The 21,083-nt window shown below is 37.2% G+C and overlaps 1 protein-coding gene across 1 annotated transcript in view; it reads right to left on the bottom strand.

Moving 5' to 3' along the window:
• Positions 1 to 18,558, bottom strand: part of LOC127663439 (cohesin subunit SA-2) — a 43,547-nt gene extending 24,989 nt beyond the window's left edge. The window contains exons 1-7 of the mRNA XM_052155040.1: positions 18,394 to 18,558; positions 2,038 to 2,170; positions 1,617 to 1,695; positions 1,051 to 1,194; positions 761 to 857; positions 357 to 433; positions 13 to 217 (exon numbers count right to left, since the gene is read on the bottom strand). Coding sequence (XP_052011000.1) covers positions 13 to 217; positions 357 to 433; positions 761 to 857; positions 1,051 to 1,194; positions 1,617 to 1,695; positions 2,038 to 2,081 — 646 coding nt within the window. The 5' untranslated portion in view covers positions 2,082 to 2,170; positions 18,394 to 18,558. The remainder of the gene's footprint in view (positions 1 to 12; positions 218 to 356; positions 434 to 760; positions 858 to 1,050; positions 1,195 to 1,616; positions 1,696 to 2,037; positions 2,171 to 18,393) is intronic.
• Between the last annotated feature and the right edge of the window lie 2,525 nt (positions 18,559 to 21,083).

The following is a 21,083-nucleotide window of genomic DNA, read 5'->3' as shown; positions in this document are numbered from 1 at the left end:
GCTGGTCCTGACCTGCCAGTGTGCTGGTGTGTCTGAAGGCTCGGACTTGAGAATCAGAGAGGCCAGTGAGCAGTGAGATGACTGTGTCCATCATGTACTCATCATAGATAATGCTGTACTGACACTGCCGTACCAACACACCGATAAACTCGCAGAAACTGGACTTGAACTTCTTCCACTGTGGCCCGGCCATGGTGAGTGGGTAATCGCCGCTGTCCTGCAATAACATAAACACCACTTTTGCAGGTGAGTTTTTGTGTACAGATTGTAGAAAAAGGATTCATAAAACACAACATGTGGTTGCTGATGAAGCACTATACTAGAGAGTTATGTCAGGTTTCGAGAATGAAGTTTACCTCATCAAACTCTTCTGTCATCTTCCTGATTATTTCAGAGTTTTGCATGTTCCGGAACATCTCACCAGTGACAACACCTACAAAAACCATCCAAGAATTAATCTCAAAATGTCTTATAATAGCAAAAAGACATTTTTACTTTCATAATTTTTATTTAAATACATGGCACTATAGAATCCTTTATTCTGATTGATCAATCACTGCATTCTGGGTTTAAATATTCTTGAATAATGACTGCCAGCCATTCTAGCAAAATAAATCCGTCAGACTGATCCATGAGCCATCTGCCTCAAGTCAGGGTCCTGGTCTTGCTTTTAATGCAAGAAAAAGCATTGCATTCAGTTTTTTTTTTTTTACTGTCTATAATTTTCGGAACAATATCACATGAGAAATGACATTCAAACCTTTGCATCCAGAACACTGGATGAAGAAATTGATCAAGTCGAGGAGTGCAACGTCTCTGTCATTTTTATATGACTCAATCCAGTCATCAACGACAGACTGCAAAAGGAGAGCAGAAAATAAAATCACACAAAGGTCAAAATCTGCTCGGCTTTACAGCGGTTCATCAGTCAACATATTCTGTCAGAACTCAAATCCCTCCAGAAGAAAAAAACCCACATGAGGTAATTCAAGATGTTAATGCCAGAGCAAGACAGAGGGCACCGTGAGAGCAGGTAATATGCTCACTGACCTGCATGGCACTCTTCCCCAGCCTGACCACTTCAAAAAGCATAACACTTTCCATGCCATTCTCCTGGTGGTGACCGTTCATGCGTCCAGCTCCTTTTCCCACTCCTTTCCCCTTCTCTCCAGGGCCTTTCTTGCCTTTTTTCGCCTGAAGAAGAAAAACATCACAAGTTCAACAGTAAGGAGCTGTTTGCATGCAGGAATTGACACTGCACTAAGCCTGGTCTAAAAACGTTAATAATAAGTCCGCCATTAGCAACTGTTGCCTCATCTATATCCGAAAAGGTTTTGCTCTTTTCTAATGCTAGTGTTTGGATGGTTCTAAACTGAAATTTAGAGAAATTAACCCCCCCAAAAAATGCTAAAAAGCTGTTGCTGGGACACATAATACTGACACAACATACTCAAGGCAGTATACACAAAATACAGAAATGCTCTCCTAGACTCTGTTTTGCAGTCTTTGTAGTTTTTAAACATGATACAAAGTAATTTAGCAATGCAAGTACCGAAGGCAATTTAAAAGAACCTTGTGAAATGTTTTGATTTATAATGTCAAGAGTCCACTCGTACCTTCCCTTTCCCAGAGAAGACATTCCTTCCATCAAGATCATCAAAATCAGTGTCTGATGAGAAGTGGGTGTCAGTGTCCCTGTTAACACACACACACACACACACACACACACACACACACACACACACACACACACAGATCAATATCAATACAGTTTGCATTTCTAAAGAGAAGAATTTGCACTCAAAAATGCTATTAAGATTTAAGCATTTCAGTTTCCATTAAATTCATTTTATTTATCTCTAATAAAATGAACTAAATATTAAGTTGATTAAATTCATTTACTTTAACAATACAAAAATCCATTTGGAGGAATTTTGTTATGAAATAGAAATGTGTACATTTTAAAAATAGGATTAAATATTTTTTTGAGTGTGGGTAGTGCAAATGTGTCATAAGCCATCATGGCATTGCACTCACTGAGGGTAATGAAACTCTGCTTGTAATTCCCGTGCAGCTATCATTTCTTTAACATCTTCTGGTCCACATCAAATGATCAAGGTCTTTGTCTTCATATACATTAAACAAGAGTGGGTATTTCTGTCTCATAAACCTAAAACACAATGAGGAAAACAATTGGGGAAAAACATAGATGAGTCTTTTGCCCTCATGTGCTCAAACTGTGCTAAAATTGATCGATGTGTACTCCAAATTATATTAAACAGAAACTGTATAATTATCACAATTTCATTCAGTAGCTCATTTGATTCCTATTTTGTTCTCAAGTACCTGAAGAGTTCATAGTATTAGAATTGCTCAAAAACAGCAATTACACTATTTTCACTATATTATAGGCAAGTTGGATAATTTAACAGGAAACATTGGTACAATGCAGTCAGAGTGGCTGGCCAGGCCACTAGGGGGAACCATGGCTCTGTATCAGAATTCCTGAGCTAATGATTGCTGTGAGAAAAAGATTCTTCAGACTTCTGTGTGAGTGAAAGCTGCAAGCCCCTGCACCTCTTTCATTGAAAAAGACCACAGTCTGATTAAGCAAATAATTCTAGGAGCTAATAGTATTTCTTCAAAAATAAGTCAAATCAAATACATATTTTCCCCATTAAAGTCTTCAAAACTAATAATGATGCACATAAGCTTGAGCTAAGCTATACACCAGAACACATGCATGACCAATGGAAAAACAAAACAATTTTGATCTAGTATCTGCATTTCAAATGGAATCCGCAAAAGGCCAATTAAATGGCATTTTTAATTAATTTGAGTTGAGATAGGAAGGAAAGTGGGGGAAGCACAAAAACTCTTGAGCATGTGTGCAACCACTGGATAACATTAAAGTGATAGTTCATCCAAAAATGGAAATTCACTCATCATTTACCATCACCCTCATGCCATCAATGACTTCCTTTCCTCTGCTGAACACTCCGAAAAAATATCACGGCTCAGTAGTAGGTCCATATACTGCAACTAAATGGTGGCCAGGCCTTTTAAGCTCCAAAAAGGAAATAAAGTCAGCATAAATGTCATCCACACGACTCCAGTTGTTTTAATCAATGTTTTCTAAAGTGATCCAGTTTGTTTTGGGTGAGAACAGACAAATATTTAACTACTTTTTAACTATAAATCTTTCCATTGAAGTCTCTAGGCACAATCTGTATTTCAAGCTTGACTACACTACCTATAGCTTGACGCATGGGCAGAACCCTAGATGGCGCTATAGGAAGAGTAACAGAGATTGATATCACTATTGCAAAGAAGACTGCTGTCAAGATTTATTGTGGAAAAAAACAAAAAAACTTTATTAATTATTTTTGTGTGAAATATCCCTTTAAGTCCATTAATCACAACACTATAATTTGCTTAAGAAAGCAATGACAGTCATAGCATTATTTTGCATTCTATACACCAGCTTCTGCAACAGCTTTTTGTCTCCCTAAACTGCAGGAGAGGCATGAAAGAGCGTGCACAGCACGTGTTCACTCAGCAATGTAAAATTATCAGTCCACATCTCTACAGTGACACATGCTTGAAGTGACAACCACTCCAAGTTGCCACTGCAGATGATAGAAACACAGAAACACAATAAATCATAAGGCCCACATGGAATCTGCGCCCACAGAACTTAATCACAAACTTCTATACATCCCCCACCACATGCGAGTTTACTTCTTACATACTGTGTCAAATTTGATGATGATCATGCTATGCTCAAACACAGAATTCTGCAGATCTTATCCCAAAATCAGTACAAATAATGTGAGGAAAAAACATCTTCAATGTATTAGCATAAAATCATTATAAAGTAAACATTGTCATATGGGCTAATAAATACTGTATGAGCAGTAAACAATCAACAGTAGATCATCAGTGATCACTTATCACGTCTTAATTCTAATAAAATTAAGGTGACAGTGTCTTAAAATGCTCCACACATAAATATTCACAAAATCAATATTGTTTAGACTATATATATATTCACCAGGTGAAGGGTTTTAGCCACAGAGAAACACTGATGAATTAAAAAAAAATTTCAGCTAGCAGGGTTTTTCTTGGGTCAAATCATTACAGCACTGCAAGAATCAGTGAGAACGTGAGTCACAGAAACCATCTGAAAATTGGCAAAGAAGTCTGTGCTACAAACTTTCATGAAATCCCTCAGTGAGTAAATCAGTTTAAAACTACAATAAATGGCCTGTCATTCTAAACAGCATTAACCAGATAAACAGGAGAACACAAAGTTATGCACATAAATTAGAACACTTATCACACATCAACACCCTAAAAAAATTATGTATTTTCCAAAGCAGCACTAACTGCATTAACTAATACTTTAGGGAAAAAATATATTCATAATTCATTTTACATTACTAAAGCTTTATTACATTTATAATATTCTCCGTTAGGGCAATGAGGGAATATCATACATTTTTGTTACCACTATGGCAGTTTCTAAATGTTTATATTTTGTATTTATAGCAGGGTTGTTAATCGGTAAAAAAATTTTGCAGAGGGCTGCAACATGACAAAATGTGAAAAAATTAAAGGGTCTGAATACACTGTAAATACAGATATATAAAACACACTGAATGCTTAAGTTTAATTTGCTGAAGTTTAAAATCTCAAAACTATTATTTTCTCTGGCTGCTGATAAAGGATTAGTTCACCATAAATGAAAATCCTCTTATGATTTACTTACCTTTAAGCCATTCCAGATAGGGGTGGGTAAAATATTGTGAACAATCCCAAGATCAAACTTTCAATATACAACCCTCTACCACAATGAGGAAATCACTCGAATTTGCAACCAAATTTCACACTATGCGACTAAAGTGAAAATCTTTGGCAACTGGCTGATAATGTTTAGATTTAACTCAACAGAAATGGTGTCATTTATTAAGGAAATGTTCAGCAGCGACATCCTCTCACAGCATGTTGAGAAAAATTTGTTCGGTGTAATGCGTGTCCAAGACGAGATCCACGCAATCCATTTGTTATTGAATAATGTCTAATTTAATCCCCTTTCTTTTTTTTAACAGTCAGTTGTTGATCAAAAAATAAAAAGTTAACATGCACTCATTTAAAGGCGCTGTTTACAGAAATGCTGTTTTTTTGTTTTGTTAAAGAGACAGCACCGGTTTTTGCACATGTTCAACAAATCAATGTAAATAGTATAAATTATGCAATTTAACAATACATTTGTGACAAAAATAATATATTAAATATAATATCCTATTTATTGATTGAATAAATGTGTTTGTTTTAAAAAGATGAAAAAGTAATCAAATATAATTAGTAAAATTTATATTTTCCTAATTTACCTATTAAAAGTTTCCTTCTATAATTAACAACATTAGCTGGGAGATCATTTCTTTTATACTGTAAGCAAAAGGGACATTAAAACTGAAATAATGAAATAAACCCATATGAATCGATATTCAATCTAAATCGAACTGAGAGCTTGTGAATCGGAATTCAATTGAATCAGGACATCTGTATCAATACCCAGCCCTAATCCCAGATGTGTATGACTTTCCTTCTTCAAACTAAATTTTTCGTTTCAAGGTTTTTAAAAGCAGATTTCAGCTCAGTTTGTCCATACAATGCATATTAATGGGTGCCATCAGGCTGCTACAGGCATATTTAGGCAGCATATAAGTAATCCACACAAATCCAGTCAATCAGTTAATGTCTTAAGAAAATGTATAGGTTTGTGTAAAAAATAAAGATTATAAAAAATTATTAATAAAAAAAAAAGCTGCTTTCTGCCAGCAGTCGACCCATCAGTGATGAAAGTGCAAATCGCACGTCCACGTGAAAAGCCGGACGTGCATGTTTTGTACACAACAGAGGAACAAACATCACACAAGAGTTAGTTCATTTCAAACAGAAATACAGTGCTGGCGGAAGCAAATGTTTAAAGTTAAAACGTTTCAATTATCGATCCGTTTCTAATACCAACCTATCGGGTTGCTACAGAAGACATTATTTGATCGACTGGAGTCGTGTGGATTACTTTTATGCCTAAATATGTCTTTTGGATCGTCAAACAGCAAGCAGCCTGATGGCACCCATCAAACTGAGCTGAAATCTACTTATAAAAATCTTCACTTTCGAGTCTGCTGAAGAAGGAAAGTCCTACACATCTGGGATGGCTTAAAGGTTAATAAATTATGAGAGAATTGTAATTTTTAGGTGAACGAAACCTTTCAGTCACTTCAAGTATACCTGCTGCAGCTTACTGAATGGCCACATCATGTCAGTCTCTAGAGCGAACATGCAAGGTGTTCATCTAACGCTTGGTCAGATGAAAGTCAGTGAGCAATCCCACACGATGCAAAGAAATAAGGCAGTATTTTTCCCATCTCATTTGCCCGCTTGCAGATGAAGACTTCTACGTACAATAAATCTTCCACTGTTTATTATGCCCGGGACATGCCTCATAAGCATGCACTGCTTCATGAAATCAGTTTCTGTGCAAGTATGTGCTGTTGAGTCAAGCTAGTATCTCCTAAAAATGTATATATGCCAATGTTAGCCACAGAAAGTGAGGAAAAATATTGGTGAACAACCCTCTACGGAACCGTTGGAGAATGAATGACCATTGGTAGTACATTTTTGCTTTTACTCGACTTTTTGCTAGACTTTTGACAATATGCCAGTGTAATGCAACTGAAAAACAAAGGGGGCATTATATAAATATATTAGTGTTGTCACGGTACAAAAATTTCAGTAGTCAGTACTGATACTAGCCAAATTTTGCAGTTCTCGATACCAGTTTCGATACCACAGCAAAAATATGCTGATATGATAATGTGCTGTTGAACACATACAGTTTTAATACAATAATGATTATTTTAATAATTAGTTTGATTCCAGAACAGGTTTTAAAAATTTATTTTAACATTAAAAAGGTGTCTATTCAATAAATTCTTAACTTTTAATAAGTGAAAATAGAACTTATGTCATTGCATTTTTATTCAACAGCTGTTTTGCTTGTGATAAATTGATTCATTTTTTATAATTATTACTACAAAGAATATTATATTTTACTATAGTTTAAATATATATTTATTCAATTTCAAGCATCTATATTTTATGAATCTTGCTTTTCATATTACGTGTTGCATAAAGCTTCATTTTCCCAGATAAACAGATTACGACACTTTTAAAGAGCCCATATTATGCTCATTTACAGGTTCATAATTTTATTTTGGGGGTCTACAAGAATAGGTTTACATGCTTTAAAGTAAAAATAAATAAATTTTTCTCATATTGTACATTGCTGCAGCACCTCTTTTCACCCTCTGTTTTAGCTCCTGTCTCTTTAAAGCCCCCCTTTCTGAAAATCCCAGTATGCTCTGATAGGTCAGCTGGCCAAGTCTGTTGAGATTGGTCAGCCGCTTAGATTGTGTATTGGAAATGTAACACCCCTTACCATTACAGAGTTTCCACTTAAAGTAGCCCTTAGGCAGGCATTATGCAAATGTGTTAGATAGTGTCATAGCCAAGTCATGGAAGTAATGACTGGACTGCAAACCAGGTGTTTCAGGCAGTTCTAGAGCAGTGTTTTCTGTGGGAGAGAGTAAATCCCTTGCATGGACTTTGTGCTTTGTACCTTTCCAGACATTTACATGAACAGATATTTTGCACACTAAAGAAAAGGTAAAATCCCAAAAAGCATAATGGGGCCACTTTAGTTATGTCTGAAATCTCATCCAAAATGTCCTTCGAGTCTGACAAATGAAATGTAGGAGAGTTTTGGAGTGTTTGTATTTTAGATTACTGGCATTCACCTATGAGGTCATTTTGAAATGTTGTGTATTAAATTCATTTCCTGACTTTGAGCAGTCTAATTTATTTAGGAGGTGGATGGCCACAAGCCATCAAACAAATCTGAGCTGCTTGAATTTTTGCACAAGGAGTGGCATAAAGTCACCCAACAGCAACGTGAAAGATTGATAGAGAGCATGCAAAGACGCATGAAAGCTGTGATTGAAAGTCAGGGTTATTACACCAAATATTGATGTTTGAACTCTTTCAAGTTAAAACATTAGAATTATGTTGTTAAAAAATGAATATGAACTTGTTTTCTTAGCATTATTCGAAGTCTGAAAACACTGCATAATTTTTGGCATTTTGGCCAGTTGTCATTTTCTGGAAATAAATACTCTAAATGATAAAATTTTTGGGGTGGAATTTGGGAGCAATGTTGTCAGTAATTTATAGAATAAAACAAAAATGTTAATTTTACTCAAACACATACCTATAAAGAGTAAAAAAAAAAAAAAAAAAAAAAATATATATATATATATATAAAATGTTTTCATATAGGCCTATATGATTTCAAGCAATATAGTATGCAAAACTGCACTTTTTTTTCACATTTCACTTTTGATCCTTTTAGCTCCTGATCCTTTTAGATCACATTTTAGCTCGTGTACAAATTTGTTTGGTTGTAACCTAATGAAAATAGAAATAATTATATTTAAAACGTAATAATTGAAGTGCTTCTATATCAAAAATACTCTGCAACCAATCTTTTTTTTTTTTTTACCAAACCAATGCATAGATTTGTAATTGTGAAATTCTTTCATATTTAGTGTTTTCTGAATTTAAAATCTCATAATGTATGATTTTACCTTTAAATATTCATGTATTTACATGTATTACACATACTACAGCCATGGCCAAAAGTATTGGCAGTGACATAAATTGTGTTTTGCCATGTTTGCTGCTTCAGTATTTAACATGTTTCTATGGTATACTGGAAAACAATGATAAGTATTTCACAAGTTTTAAAGGCTTTTTTGGCAAAAACATTAAATATATGCAAAGAGTCAATATTTACAGTGTTGACCCTTGTTCTTCATAAACTCTGCAATTCGCTCTGACATGCTGGACATCAGCTTCTGGGACAAATCCTGACTGATGGCAATCCATTTATGCCTTATTAGTGAGTTGATCACAATTTGTGGGCTTCTGCTTGTCCACTCGCCTTTTGAGGATTAACCACAGGTTCTCTATGGGATTAAGATCCGGGGAGTTAACTGGCCACGGATCCAAAATTTCAATGTAATGATCTCCAAGCCACTTCATTATCACTCTTGCCTTGTGACATGGTGCTCCATCATGCTGGAAAATGCACGGATCATCACGAAATTGCTCCTTGGGAGAAGTTGCTCTTGCAGGACGTTTTGATACCATTCTTTATTCATGGCAGTGATTGTGGGCAGAATTGTGAGAGTCCAATCCCTTGGATGAGAAGCAATCCCACCCCTTGATGGTCTCAGGATGCTTCGCTGTTGGCACGACACAGGACTCATGGTAGCGTTCACCTTTTCTTCTCCGGATAATCGATTTTCCAGATGTCCCAAACAGTTGGAAGGGGGAAATAACAGTTCATCAGAGAAAATAACTTTGCACCAGTCTTCTGCTGTCCAATCCTTTGCACTTCCTGCAGAATTTCAGTCTGTCCTTGATGTTTTTCTTGGAAAGAAGTGGCTTCTTTGCTGCCCTTCTTGACACAGGACATTGTCCAAATGTCTTCACCTCACTGTGCATGCAGATGCACTCACACCAACCTGCTGCCAATATTGAGCAAGCTCTGCACTGGTGGTGACACGATTCTGTAGCCGACTCCTCAGGAGGAGACGGTCCGGATGCTTGCTGGACACTCTGGGATGTCCTGAAGCCTTCTTCACTGCAGTTGAACCTCTCATCTTGAAGTTCTTGATGATCCGCTAAATAATTATTTCAGGTGCATTATTCTTTGCAGCAATTTCCTTGCATGTGAATGAATGATGAAAAGCGATGACTGTTGCCCATCTTTCTTTGGAGGTAACCATTGCTAACAAGAACACATAATTGGAAGCACTTCTTCCCTCCTTTTATAGCAAACAGTCAGCTCTTATAATCCAATCAGAATGATAGTGATTTCACTAGTAGTTAATTGGCCAGTACTCATTCGCATTTCCCAGGTGCTGCTGATATGTATAGTAAAATGACGTTAGCTGGTAATTTTGTGCCAGGGCCAAAAAACTGTGAAATTTGGGTTTTTGTGATAAAGTTCATTTTTTTGGCCAATGAAGCTTTTTGCAATTATTTAAAATGCATCTGATCACTCTGCACAATATTCTAGAAACAATGTGAATCAAAACCACATCTGAAGCAGCAAAACACAAAACTTATGTCACTGCCAATACTTTTGGCCATGGCTGTACATTACTACATTTTGTTAAACGTTTTTATATGCACTTGTGCGATTTATATTGAGTTTACATTGATATGTATCCACTTTTTTCCAACATCCCATGATGCTCCACTGACATCCAAGTTTCTGTAAGGCAGATAATGCAGCAGTCCCTCGCTGGAAAGAGATCTGCGCTCTTAGATGTCCAGAGACTGAACATTTGCCAGTAGAATGCTGGGTAGCGGGGGTCAATTTGCACGACGTCTTAGTCTGACAAAAATGTCAGCTCTCCTTCCCCTTTTCCGGCTGCGTTTCCGCGGCCGGGCAGCCCAGACAAAAGGGCTCCGCTGTAGTGTTTAAAAACAGCAGGTCGGCATTTAGGTATTTACAGTCCAGTTTTCTGCAAAACATTTTACAACTATCTTTAGCGCTGAACATTTGCGATCGAATCATATGAAATGTGCCTTATTTCCAGCTGTAAACAGGGTCTAAAATGACTGCAGATTTAGGGGATGCTGCAGAATGACTTTGGCAGAAGTCCACCCACAATCGTTTCTCCAGTAAGACCCCCAGGAAAAACTTGGATAAGTGCTAAATTGGCACCGTCTCTTTAAGAGAAGTGTTGATGGTTGAATAAGTGCAGAACACATTAACAAGAGAGAAGTTGCACAGTTGTTTTTACTGTAAATAACAAAGGACGTGAAATTAAAATGGGGTGTCTGGGTCACATCTTTGGATACAAAATACATGGAACTAAGCAAAAGAAAACTTTGACTTTATAATGTGTATGACTTGCTTGTACAAATATTTATTGTACACATTCTCAAATTCAAATCTACAAGCTCTCGAGTTTTGTAACACTTTTACATTCTAACTGAAGTCCAACAGGCACGTAACTGGTCTGCAGGCTTGCTATAAAATGTAGAATGTTGAGAATGAGCAGTCCATGGAACAGTTTAACTAAAATCGAGTTGATGTTGTTAAATGCAATGTCTGTGACATTCCAAGGCTAAACTAAAGTGATGGTGACCGTGAGATCAAGACAGCTCGAACCCATTGCAGCCAAATGTCAATTTCCTTCAGGGCGCGCATGATATATCAGTCGGCCGATATTAGCCTTTCACCGATATATGTGTATCTGCGTATATGTTTACTGATATGCATAGATATGAAATTTCAGAACATATAATGCAGAAAAAAATGCTTTAGAATTGGTGTCATAAAGTAGTTTGTCCAGCAGAGCATGCTCCGACTCCATTGTTTACAGAGCCGAATCTGAACTGACGGTGGCACTGCAGACAGGGCGGAGTTGAGCGGTGTCTTCTTGGTAAGTTGCTAATTAGTTTGTGAAATACATACTCGAAAGTTAATAAACAATGACCCCATCGTTTTCCCTTTTCAATATAACTAAGGTAAGGTTCACACTTGGCAGGTTTGGTTCGATTAAAACAAACTCTGGTGCAATTGCTCTGTTACTGTGGTTCATTTGATAAAGTGTGAACAGTGCCACCCGAACCTTGGTATGCACCAAACAATCAGACTGAGACTGCCTGATTTGTAGGTCTGGGTCTGCTTCCAAATGAACTCTGGTGAGGTCCAATTGATATATGAATGCAACATGGACCAAAGATGTCTAAACGGAGCAAAAACGGGAAGCAATTTGCCTCAAGCATACCTGGTTCTTCTCATAATAGGAGCTATGTTGCCCATTACAGTTCAGTACAGGCATCAGAACCGCCGTCAGCAGTCCTTGCAGCAGAAATTCGTTTGTGCAACGGAGGAATTTCTGGCACTGTTTTGACTCCTTTAAACATTTTATTAACTCTTTGTTCATTCTCAGCTTGTATAAATACAACCATATATACATGTATAAATCCAACTAATGCATTTAGCCCAGCCTGCCTGCTGACATCCATTGTTTTGGATGTTCGGCAAGTTCCGTCACAAATATACAATACTGTCCAATCAGGTTGTGAATTTTTCCTGATGCCTTTTGTTTCGTATCTTTAGGTTTGGTGTTTAAAAATGCCAGTGAGCTTGCCAAGCGAACCAGGACTAAATGTATCATTTTCTTTTTTTGGTCCGGACCACGAGAACTGAACTACAAGTGTGAACACACCCTAATATAATGTTAACCCTGTCGCTGACAACCATGTCACTCATATTGATCACATTTGTTTGCTGTGTTAGCCAGCTCTAGTTTGTCAGTGCAGTAAGTAATGTAGCAGACTGAAAGGTAAACAGAGCATTTTTTTTCTTCTGCTCAGCAGACAATGGTGCTGTGGTGGATTGTGTATGTTGACTGTTGATTTCATGCTACATTGTTAACCAGTTAGTGAGACACAATGCTGGTTCATCTTTTACTCTCAGTGACAACGAGTGTATAGCTAACTAGCTAACCACGTAGCTACTTTCATTGCTTGTCAGCTGAGTGGAAACTAATGTGTAAACATGCATTCACCAAACTGTTTTGTTCAGGATTCGCAGTTTTTTACCCCTTCAACCGAACAATTCCAGTTGTTGCAAAATGTAATATTAAAAAGTTTGATTTTCCACAGTTGAAAATTTTCCCTGAACGTGTATAATAGAACATGGTGTAACACCGCTGCCACTGTTTTTCTCTTGTCTTGGCAGGTGTAAATGATTCATGTTTTACATCCTGCCCCTAATTGACTGGCAGTATTAAAAGTCAGCATTTTACATACTAAACAGTACAACTGAAGTTTATTTAGCTATTTATTTGTATTTATTCTTTATTTAAATGGTCATATATTGACTTATATTAAACAGAACGGATGTTTATTAAGCTATTTATTGTATTTTTATTTATTCTTTATTTTCTCAGTGTTCATTTCTAGAATTTGGCAATGTATAATAATAACAATGTCAAATATTTTTTGATAAAATGGACAAAATATTTGTTTATGAAAGCAGCCTTCGGAGTACCTTTGCTTAGTCATATCGGTGCAAAATCCACATAGAAATGGTCTGTTTTCATTCCAGCTCAAAAATGAACTATATCAGCCACCGTATTAAAATTGGTATTGGTCTCAAAAATCCTATATCGTTCGGGGTCTACATGAGACACAACACGCCGTAAAGATGAGGCTTAATCCAGCTTCCTAATAACCACCTTCTTGTTCAGTAAAAGGATCGTGGCGCTCAAGTTCTTTGCCACTCAACTTTGCCAACTCAAACTCTGATTTTTACTTGCCAGTGGCTAATAAAATGTATATTTATGTTGCATAGCATGAAATTTGGTCATATATGTGAATGATTTACATGCTATATAGAGGGCTGGAGAAGTTTTGCCCATTGTACAAAAGTGCCTGGGTTTGTTCCTGGCAGGCAGCAGAGACTCTGACCCAGCCCCCACCCTAATCCAAGCCTGTAATGCGGAGTAGCCAGACAGGAACAACTCGGGACACCTTTCTCATGTCGCATGAAGTTTCAGGAAGAAAAAAAAACTGATTCGGCATTAAATGAAAAAAAAAATAAATAAAATGTGTTAAAATATTAATTGAGAAATTCAACTTTAAATTTCCCAGCCCTTATTTATAGCTTTACGGTACTATTTCTAAATACAAAAAAGCCATAGTTTGTATTTATACATGCTTGTTTTACTTATGGTTGGTTACCATGGTGAATTTTCATAATAGGCAAATACAAATTGTAATAATTATAAAAATCAAGGGCTTTAAAGCCTGGACTTTTGTGAATTTTCCTTCTGTGTAAGGTCTTTGGATCTTCTAATGCTGTCAAATTGTAGGAAAATATAACTGGTTTTGTTTGCCTGTAAATTTCAAAGCGAAGACTGAACTTTTTTACCTATATTTTAAGAGCCTGATGTCACGGTCCTGTCACTCTATCAGTCTGGGTTTTTGTCAGACAGAACCATGGCATCACCGTCCTATGTCTGTCTTGTGTTTCGTTGTCTGTCTTTGTATGAGCACATGGTTTCAGTTGTATTCCCTGCCGTGCGCTCTTTGGTCTGTCTCGTTTGATGTCTGGAGCATGGTGTCTAGGTCCTGACTTCCTGTCTGGTTCCGTTTCGGTCTGTGTTGTGATCCGGACACTCATGCTCCTTGTCTGTCTGTTATTGACGTGGGTGCATCACGCTTATGTCATCTTGGCAGCATGAACTCACGTCAATGGTTTATGACTGTCTCTCACGAACTAGGGGGTGCCTTGCATCGCCCTCGCGTTGCGCTCCTGGGTCACGAGCTATCTTCACGTTCTACTGAGGTTCGTCACTTCGGTCAGATTTTAGGTTTGTGTGTGGTCGAACTCTTGCACAGGAGTCCTGTCTTATTTTTGTCACCTGCTGCATGCATCGCGTGGCGTTTGCCTCGATGTATGCTCAGGTTTCTTTTAGTGTGAGAGTGCATGCCATCGCTTTGTTTGGAGTTGCTACGCATTCACTCATCTTGTTTGTCAGTTGGCATGGGCGTATATTGCCTTGGCGATGTGCGCTCATGCCATTCTGGTGTTCTGTTGTCTTGTGAGAGCATGTGGATTTTTGTTTCTGTATCACCGTGTGTCTCTGTCTTATGTCATACCCCACCACCATGTTTGCCCATTATTAGTCACACCTGCCCTGTCTTGTTAACCTGTTGATTTCTCTCCCTATTTTAGTCACCTTGTTTGTGCTGTCCAGTGCCAGTTCGTCTTGTTTTCTTTTTCGTCTTGGTGTTATTTACCTTTCCTCATTCTGTCGGTCAGGCCGTTTTTTCCCATTACCCTCTGCCCCAGCCTGGATACCTTTTTCCCCTATGGGGTAGTTTGTCTGTTTCCCCCCTTGTGGGAGTTTATTTTGGTTTTTGTTCTTTTTAAATACATCCCCTTTTTAACTGCGTTTGGGTGCCTTCAATCTCTGATAAATAGTGACACCTGCGAAAAGGAGTCCAAACTGAGTCGCACTGTTAGAATAATTGAACCACAAATATATTAGGTGTTAACTTTTCACTTTTTATAGATGTTAGATAACCTTACTGTTGTTAATACCAGTGGAGTTACATCTGCATCCCAACACAAAATAAATGCCTTTCTGTCAAATGAGCAAGTCACCAAGACAAATCATACAATATTATTGCAAATTGCCCTTATTTTGGTAATATAATAATATTGCTTTATTTTAATCTCTGTCTTTACATTTTTAATTTGATATAACCAATTACACCAGTGCTACCAAATGAGGTGCTGGTGCCACCAAGATCTAGGCAGAACTTGGTGGCACTCTCAAATGTTATTCTGGAGCCCTAAAAGACGCATGTGTGAAGAAGCACACTTAATTATATTTTGAAGAATAGATGAAAAAGAAAAGCCGTTGATGTATGCATCTGGTTTGTCGTGTGTTCAGAGGTTTAATTCTGCTTACACGCATTAAATTAAGAGCTACTGTAACATGGTATAAAATAACAAATATACAATATTTATTTTATTATTTCATACAGACCTATATTAACGTTCAAAATTAACATAGCTATATTATCGGGATTTGAGGTTAACTAACGAGCCGTTACTTGTTTGAAAGTGACACTTTCAATTGCATGTGAAGTTAGAATATTGTGTGTGTGGCAAAGTGACTGAACCATGAACTATTTTACAGTAGTTATAGTTAAAGCTTATGAAGGTTATAATAAAAAATTAAATCTAAATTATTATATGAAACCAACATCTTGGAACATTTGACAACAAGAGGCAATGAGAGACTAGAAATAAATATGTATACTGCTTGGGAGACAATTCATTAACAATACTGAACTAGGAAATCAAGATTTTAATTATTATTCCATTGACATATGAGGGAAAATAGCACAAATGTGTTATTACATAAAGTATGAGGTAAAGCAAATAAATATTTGTTGGATTTATCAAACAATCTTTGAAATTATCTTAGAGATAATTTTAGGTCTTCAGGTAGATCCCACTCACAAAAAGAGGCCCCTGCTTTAAAGCAGATGGTGTCTATTCTCACAAGTGCTTACATAAAAGTAGGCTGCTTTGCTTTCATTAAAGCGACATTAATTCATTTATGTCAGACAAGAGTGTGTAATAATTTTGAACGCCATGTATTTATGAAAATCAGATAATGCGAATCAGAAAAAGACTACTCTGAACTGTATGACTGTAGAAGGCCCTATGGCTGTAGATATGCACGCGGTCAAGAATGAAAACAAGGGGGCGTGTCTCGCCTAGTCCATCGTCTAACCCCCGACACGCTGATTGGTTATCCAGATTCCACAGTTTCCAGGAAACATCTCCTAGAGCAGGAGCTACGCGTATACCTCTCTGCCCAAATAAGGAAGCAACAATTCCGCACTCCATTTTTACAGCATCCAATCAGAGGGAGGCAGGCAGTAACAGTAGCGGACGTAAACATGAACAAGAGAGAGAAGGAACCAGGGCGCCGCTGTAAAAATGACGCATTTAGTCACAGACCGAATGTTCTCCTTATGTACATTATGCCAAAATCCCGAATACATTATTTGTTTCGTTCGAAACGTTCAAAAGCAATCAACTATTTTAAGCTCATTACATAGCCTAATATTATCAGCAACAACTTTGATTTCTGTGAGATATGAGCTTGCTTAAAGAGGTGGGGCTTTAAATACTTCGACGTGTCCGAATAAAATAATCATTAGCTCTATATCATGAGCGCAAATATTACTGAGGACAGTAAGAAGTTTGTTATCATTTGTCATCTCAAAACTAAGAAGCAATATAACTAATATTAAAATTCGACAAGCTAAAAATAACTTGTGCTTTTAGATGCGTATATAACTGTTAATCCCATAACAAGCCTTAAAAAGCAGCAACATCGGTTATATTTTTGAAAGCAAAATACATTGGACACAAAAAAAATGCATTTGTTTTATTTCTCGGTGGCAAATACAGGGCAAAGCTTGTGCTGAGAACGCGAGACAACAGTTATGTAATATTAAATAACCAGCATTTATAATGCGAGGTGCACTGACGTTGAAAAGCTCCCGTTTGTTACAGAATAATTGTTGATAAGGCGGGAATTCAAACGCGATGGCATCATAATCGACAATGCGTTCGAAAGAAAAGTGGCGCCAAATGAGGCTTCCATCCATAGCTAGTGACAGAAGCAGCCAGAGCTAATATAGTGACAGCTTATCCGAAATTCGTAATTTAATACTGTGCTTTTCTGTTTATTCGCTCATAAAATGTGTGGACGCAGGCGTCTGTCAAATATCCATTTGTACACATGGCATGGTCTCTCGCCAACTAATTTCGTGACTTTGTTTATATATTAAACAAGGTTGGATTTAGAATATATATATATCGGAACTGCAGCGGCTTCCCCCATCTACATTATAAACAGAGCATATAAGCCGAGAAACAATGGAATCTGCTAATGTTTGGAGCTAGTACGTTAAGTTGAATGCTGAGATCAGGCGGACGATCGCAAACAACAACTCGTCGCACTAACCAGAGTAATACTTCAATTACTCGACGTGTTTTGCGCACAACGACCATGTATTAACGTTAAAGAACGAGCTTTAAAGTGCACAAGCACTGGCGATGCGTTAACCGAACGACTAAAAACACGATCAGGAGGAGGAAAAAATCTCCATCTTGAAGTCAAGATGAAGTCCAGCACAGCTGTTTTCGGGATTCTCCATTTTGGCTCTTCATTTCCACACATAATGAACGGAAACCGCGCGCATACCGCAAGTTTACACATAAAACGTAGAGTTGGGCGGCTCGTGCGTTTAATATCGAAAATGTGCGATTAAATGTTCATAATAGGAGCGACATCAGCTTTTCCATCTCGGAAAGAGGGGGGTAACATCGCGTCCTCGTCCTCCATCTTGACTCACAATTTGTGTTCCTGACTGTGTTGGGTAAGGTTAGCGCGCTAGCTCACTATTTACCAGTAAAACACATTTCAGTGCACAAACTGTATTAATTCAATCCCATAATAATAAGCGTGTTTACATTCTCAAGGAGAGTTGTTTTTTATTATAAAAATACGGCTACGGAAGCACAGCGGCTCTTCTCTCAGATCCGGTCCCTCGCTTATCAAGCTAGCTAGGCTAACACATCCAAATAACCCTAAAGCCACTATTTTCTATAAATCTCTCCGCCATTTTACCACTTACCCAGCCGTCGGGGTCGGCTCCGGATAATTTATTAAGCCTTCTTGAAGAGCTAGATGGACTCCAGTGGCTTAAAAGTGCGCATTCGGCGCTATTTCATGGATGTAGTTTGAAAGTGGCGGTCAGAGGCGGTTTTGGACACTCTTACCCCGCTTGCTCCGTTCGGTTTGTTGTTCCGATTACTGAGAGAGAAACTAGTGGTGTGGAGCTGCCATCTGGTGGTCAGTGGCGGTATTGCAGTTGACTATAGCCCGACATCTAGTGGTGGAAGGCCTGAAGTGCAAGTACTCAGTAAATACAGTTAGGACTTAAAGGGGTCATGACATGAGAAACCAAATTTGCCTTGATCTTTTGGTATATAAGAGGTCTTTGTATCATTAAAACGTCCTGCAAGTTTAATATTTTAAGACGGCCTCCCCATTCTAAACGAATCATTTATTTAATCAAGCTCAAAATACATCTCGTTCTGGATTCATGGTTAGAAGTGACGTGTCGGTTAGAAGTGACGTAACAGCGTTTGCATATGACCGCCTCCAGCACAAGATAACTACGCTTTAAGCGCAAGACTACGCTCATTTCGTATCGCCGTGCGCCTCACAAGTGTTCAGTCGATGGACAGCGAGCTCTGACAGAGACTACTTATGTACAGGAAAATTACGATGCCACACAGATGTGCTGTTCCTGGCTGTGGTCAAACAAAACCTCTGAATAAGCTGCCGAAAGATCCAGACGTCAGGGAAAAATGGATGCAGTTTATTTTTTGCGGACGTCCCAGTCACGGCAGTGTTAACTTAAGCGTTTGTTCTGTACATTTTAAGGATGACTGTTTTGAGAACAAATCTCAATATGATGCTGGCTTTGCCAGAAAACTGTTGCTCAAAGATAAGTCCGTGCCGACTATTCTGGGAACAACGACGACGCAAACTGTAAGTAATCTACTTTAAACTACTTTTTAAAGCGCAATTTCATTCATTATGAATAATCACAGTGTTTTTACTTAGTTTACTTGCATATTGTTCTGTCTGGGGGCGTCAATAATTGATACATAGGCACTGACGTTAGCCAATCATAACAGTGGGCGTTAACACTGAAGTCTTAAATGGAAAACGCCCCCAAAACAGACTGTTTGAATCAGAGGATGAGAAACAGGGTGGGAAAAGGTCATAAATCACTAGATTTTAAAAGTTTTTCTTAAAAAAAAAATATATTAATACTATAATTGCACCTAAGGGAACATAATAATACAATAAAAAAACCATGTCATGACCCCTTTAAGTACTCTCAATCAGGTTTTCAAGATTGGTTGGATTAAACGCTGCCTGGATGCCAATCTGTTATGGTTTTCTATTCCTAAATTGATTTTTGAAAAATGTGGGGGGTTAAATTTTTTACTGGCCTGTGATTTCAAATGCAACATGGCTTCAAACTTGCCTTCTGCCACATTTTTGCCCCTCATAGGAGTATCATATGGAACAATCAGAATGTGCTGCATGGAAATTGGTTTGACAAAGGTGTAATTTTTAGTTTGGAATTGTTGAAAATGGATGGCAGCTTTTGTTTACAGTATCAAATGTAACAATTCTTGGATTAGAAGAACTGTTATTAGGAAAATCAGCTGTCACTCCAAAGCTCTTTTCAAGTGGAAATTAAATTATCCTTCTCTTGCTACTATTAATATATGGCATTAATACGTTTCTGTTACCTAACAAGATGAAATAACTTAATTATAAAATTCTTTATATACTATCCCTGTAACTCTCTTCTTTCTCAGTTTAAATTGGACATTTCTTCACAATGTTGGTCTACATTCTGCAACTTTAATGTTGAAACAATACCACACTTGTTTTTGAATGTGATAATGGAAAGAAGTAGCCTGGCTTATTTTCTCTCTTTCTAAAAAACTTTTTATTTTTGAAATAATGAATGTTGTTTATGTTTTGGAACTCGGTCAAATGAGATGGATGACAGGTTAACACTTTTAACTCTCTTTGGACAGTTTCATCTCCATAAATGTAAAATCACTGATTCTAAGCCCAATTTTAGGCTGTTCTGTATAGATATAAAATTATTCTATGACTCTCTTTATCATTTAACAAGAAAGCCGCTAAAACTGTTGATTAAAAAAATTATGGCTTCATTATAGGCCTAAGCTTCATTTATTTTTATTATATTATTTAGTTTTATTTTATGATTATTTTATTTGTTTAGTGTTCATTTATTGTGTTTAATTTCTGTGGCTTTTTATGTTTGTGAATTAGTTTTTTTTTTTTTTATTTGTTTTGTAGACTATCTCCGTTTACTGTATCTTGTTTAAAAATGTATTTTATTGCCTTGCTCTACCTTGAGTTTTCAGTTTTTGTGAAAGAAATTTTTTTGTGTGTGTGTGATGTATGTATCCCCTGTAAGTCTTTTGTTCAATAAAAATAAAAATGCCTTATGACAATATACCTTTTTCCACAGACTGTGACGCGTTTCCGCCGTAAATATCTCTCTTTTTTTTTTTATATTATATATTTTTTTAAATATTGAAATGTAAACATTATGATGTGTTATATTACCCTGGCATTACTTTTAAAAACGAATTACCACACCTGCGAGGGGGTTTTATTGCACCTGTTAAGACAGTGACAGTAAATTTGGCATCTTCTCCTTTCTGACTGTCTACCGCTCTCTATTTCCCGAAAATAAACAAA

The sequence above is a fragment of the Xyrauchen texanus genome, chromosome 23 (genome assembly GCF_025860055.1).
Source record: "Xyrauchen texanus isolate HMW12.3.18 chromosome 23, RBS_HiC_50CHRs, whole genome shotgun sequence".
Lineage (NCBI taxonomy): Eukaryota > Metazoa > Chordata > Actinopteri > Cypriniformes > Catostomidae > Xyrauchen > Xyrauchen texanus.
Note: the sequence above shows the minus strand (reverse complement) of the source record. Positions and strands in the feature narration are given on the sequence as shown.